The sequence below is a fragment of the Protobothrops mucrosquamatus genome, unplaced genomic scaffold (assembly GCF_001527695.2).
Source record: "Protobothrops mucrosquamatus isolate PMUCROS unplaced genomic scaffold, P.Mucros_1.0 scaffold3805, whole genome shotgun sequence".
In the NCBI taxonomy this organism is placed as follows: Eukaryota; Metazoa; Chordata; class Lepidosauria; order Squamata; family Viperidae; genus Protobothrops; species Protobothrops mucrosquamatus.
In genome coordinates this window covers 35,305-38,355 of record NW_015389758.1, presented here as the reverse complement: position 1 = coordinate 38,355, position 3,051 = coordinate 35,305, and the positions used below count along the sequence as shown (strand labels likewise).

The following is a 3,051-nucleotide window of genomic DNA, read 5'->3' as shown; positions in this document are numbered from 1 at the left end:
CAATAGCCATCACTCTCGTCTGTTTCTTGACCCCGGGATCGATGGCACGCTAATGGATCCATCAGCGTTTCCCCGAAGGTGTCTGTGCATCTGTCGCTTCGGATGCTTTCAAATTAAAGCACATGTTGAAAGATGCTTGGAAAGGGTGAAAAGAAAGAGAGAGAGAGAGAGAGAGAGGAAGAAGAAGAAGAAGAAGAAAGAAAGAGAAAGAAGGAAAGAGAAAAGAAAGAAGGAAAGAGAAAGAAAGAAAGAAAGAAAGAAGGAAGGAAGGATGCTTGGAAAGGGTGAAAGAAAGAAAGAAAAGAAAAGAAAGAAAGAAGGAAAGAGAGAGAAAAGAAAGAAGAAACAAAGAGAAAGAAAAGGAAGGAAAGAAGGATGCTTGGAAAGGGTGAAAGAAAGTGAAAAAAGAAAGAAAAAGAAAAAGAAGGAAGGGAGGAGGAAAGGGAGGGAAAGAGGAAGGGAAGGGAGGAAAGAAAGATACATAGATGGTTATAATGTAGAAGGAAAGAAGGATGATTGATTTTTATGAGGAAGGAAGGAAAGGAAAGGAAAATGTGAAATCCTTAGTCATTCTTTCATTCTATTTTTCAAAAGAGAAAAAAAAAAGTTTGGCGTGGTCCACGATTTTACTAAAATTGGAGCAGAACGTAGCTCCAGTTCTTGTTTAGATATTTTGGGGGAGGTGGATTGTGGGATAGAGGTGCATTCTGGGTTTTGTCTTGTTGGATTGCAGCTTGGCGCAAAAGTGTGGCAAACTTCCCTTGTCGTGTTCAAGCTGGCTTCTTGTTACCTGCAGAGATTGTCATGTTTGGCCTCCGTTGTTTTTAACGGAATATTTAAGGAAAGAAAAGTTAGGCAAGGGTCAGATGACCTCAGTCCTCGCACTCACGACGGTTGAAGCGTCTCCACGGTCACATGAGAGCTGACTCATACTTCTGACAAGGGCAGTGTCCCCGGAATCACGTGATCCCCTTTTGCAATCTTCTGACAAGCAAAGTCAGCGGGGGAAGCCGGATTCACTTAACAACCACATTACTAACTTAAGAACCGCAAGGTTGTAAAACGGGGTAAATCTCACTTAACAACTGCCTTGCTTAGCAACGGTCGTAAGTCGAGGACCACCTGTTTTGGGCTGTCTGGGGGCGCGAAAGGGACACACCTCACCTTGGGTCCCAGTCAAAAACTCAAAAGCGTCGCAGCCTTGCAGAAACGGGCGCCAATTGACTCTCCGGTGTGCACGTTGTCGTTGTGGGGAGGCGAGCAAACCCTCGGCCGAACACAAAAACCTGATCTTAAAACGGACCTTTCCCATCTTAGGTCTCATGGTACCAAGTGACGTGTCCTTGTGAGATCCAGTCGCCGGAAGCCCCCGAGAAGATGTCAGGAATGCAGGTAAGGACCGAGACGGGAAAGAGAAAAATCCATTATTGTCTTTCGATTTCTGTTTCACACCGTCACACAATTTTGGGGGGAGGGGGAGAGGATTTATCCGGGACATTTTAAAAAAAATGTCCCAGTCAACTGATGTCCAGGTTCTCTGGGATCCTGTCTAATTTGACGATGGTGGGTTGAAACGTGGTTAGTATTTATGTCGGGGGTCCTCGATCGTGGCCACTTTAAAACTTGTGGACTTCAACTCCCAGAATTCCCCAGCCTGCAGCTTTAAGACTTAGGGACTTCAACTCCCAGAATTCCCCAGCCTGCAACTTTAAGACTTAGGGACTTCAACTCCCAGAATTCCCCAGCCTGCAACTTTAAGACTTGGGGTTTCAACTCCCAGAATTCCTCAGCCTGCAACTTTAAGACTTGGGGACTTCAACTCCCAGAATTCCTCAGCCTGCAACTTTAAGACTTAGGGACTTCAACTCCCAGAATTCCCCAGCATGCAACTTTAAGACTTGGGGACTTCAACTCCCAGAATTCCTCAGCTTGCAGCTTTAAGACTTGGGGTTTCAACTCCCAGAATTCCTCAGCTTGCAACTTTAAGACTTGGGGACTTCAACTCTGGCTGAGAGTTGCTGGCTGAGGAATTCTGGGAGTTGAAGTCCCCAAGTCTTAAAGTGGCCACGGTTGAGGACCCCTGATTTATGTAGTCCTCAACTTAACAATTCATTTAGTGACCGTTCAGTTACAACAGCCTTAAAAAAAAATGACATATATCCTACATATGGCAGCATCCCCACAGTCACATGATCAAAGCTCGGACGCTTGGCAACTGATTCACATTTATGACGGTCGCAGTGTCCCGGCATCATGCGATTCCCCTTTTGCAATCCTCCGACGGGCAAAGTCGGGGGGGGGGGGAGATGCCAGAATCACTTAACAAACGTGTTGCAAACTCAAACAACCGCAGTGATTCCCTTAGGAACTGTGGCCAGAAAGCTCGTTAAATGGAGCAGAACTTGTTTTGACAGATGACTCGCTTAGCAACATAAACTGTGGCCGTAACTTGAGGACTATCTGTATTTCTCCCCCCCCCTCCCCAAATTTTGATGCTGGGTTTCCTAGGGGTGTTTTTAAGGGTGCGTTGAAGTGGTATTCAGCCAAGGGCTGTCTGATCTTTGTGAGGTCCTTTTCATGCCCGTGTGTTTGGGCTTCCAAAGCAGCTTTTACACTGTCGGGGCTGTTCTTCTTTTTTTAAAAAAGAACGATACGAAAGACGTGCTATTTTTAAAAAAGTTAAAAAAAAGAAAAGGGAAGGAACTATAGCCCAGTGAGAGCTCACGTGATTTCCTTTTCAGACACGTCGGAGTCCCCTAGTTTAAAAATATAGGTGACTGAATACTAAACAGCAAAGTTTCTCCAAGTTTGGCGACTTGAAAATGGGTGGACTTCAACTCCCAGAATTCTTCAGCCAGCCAGCTGAGGAATTCTGGGACTTGAAGTCCGGCCGTCTTCAAGTTGCCGAGGTTGAGAAACCTTGTAATTGAGTCCAAAATTACGGTCATAAGCCGTGGCAGTCATTAAGTGGGTGGCCACATGATCACCCTCGATTTTATGACCTTTAATGTGGTCATTAAGTGAACCCATGACGCCAAATGGCTGGTTTTG

The 3,051-nt window shown here is 45.5% G+C and overlaps 1 protein-coding gene across 1 annotated transcript in view; it reads left to right on the top strand.

Moving 5' to 3' along the window:
- The first annotated feature begins 1,349 nt into the window (after positions 1-1,349).
- Positions 1,350-3,051, top strand: part of CSK (C-terminal Src kinase) — a 16,009-nt gene continuing 14,307 nt past the window's right edge. Inside the window, exon 1 of the mRNA XM_015827595.2 lies at positions 1,350-1,392. Coding sequence (XP_015683081.1) covers positions 1,378-1,392 — 15 coding nt within the window. The 5' untranslated portion in view covers positions 1,350-1,377. The remainder of the gene's footprint in view (positions 1,393-3,051) is intronic.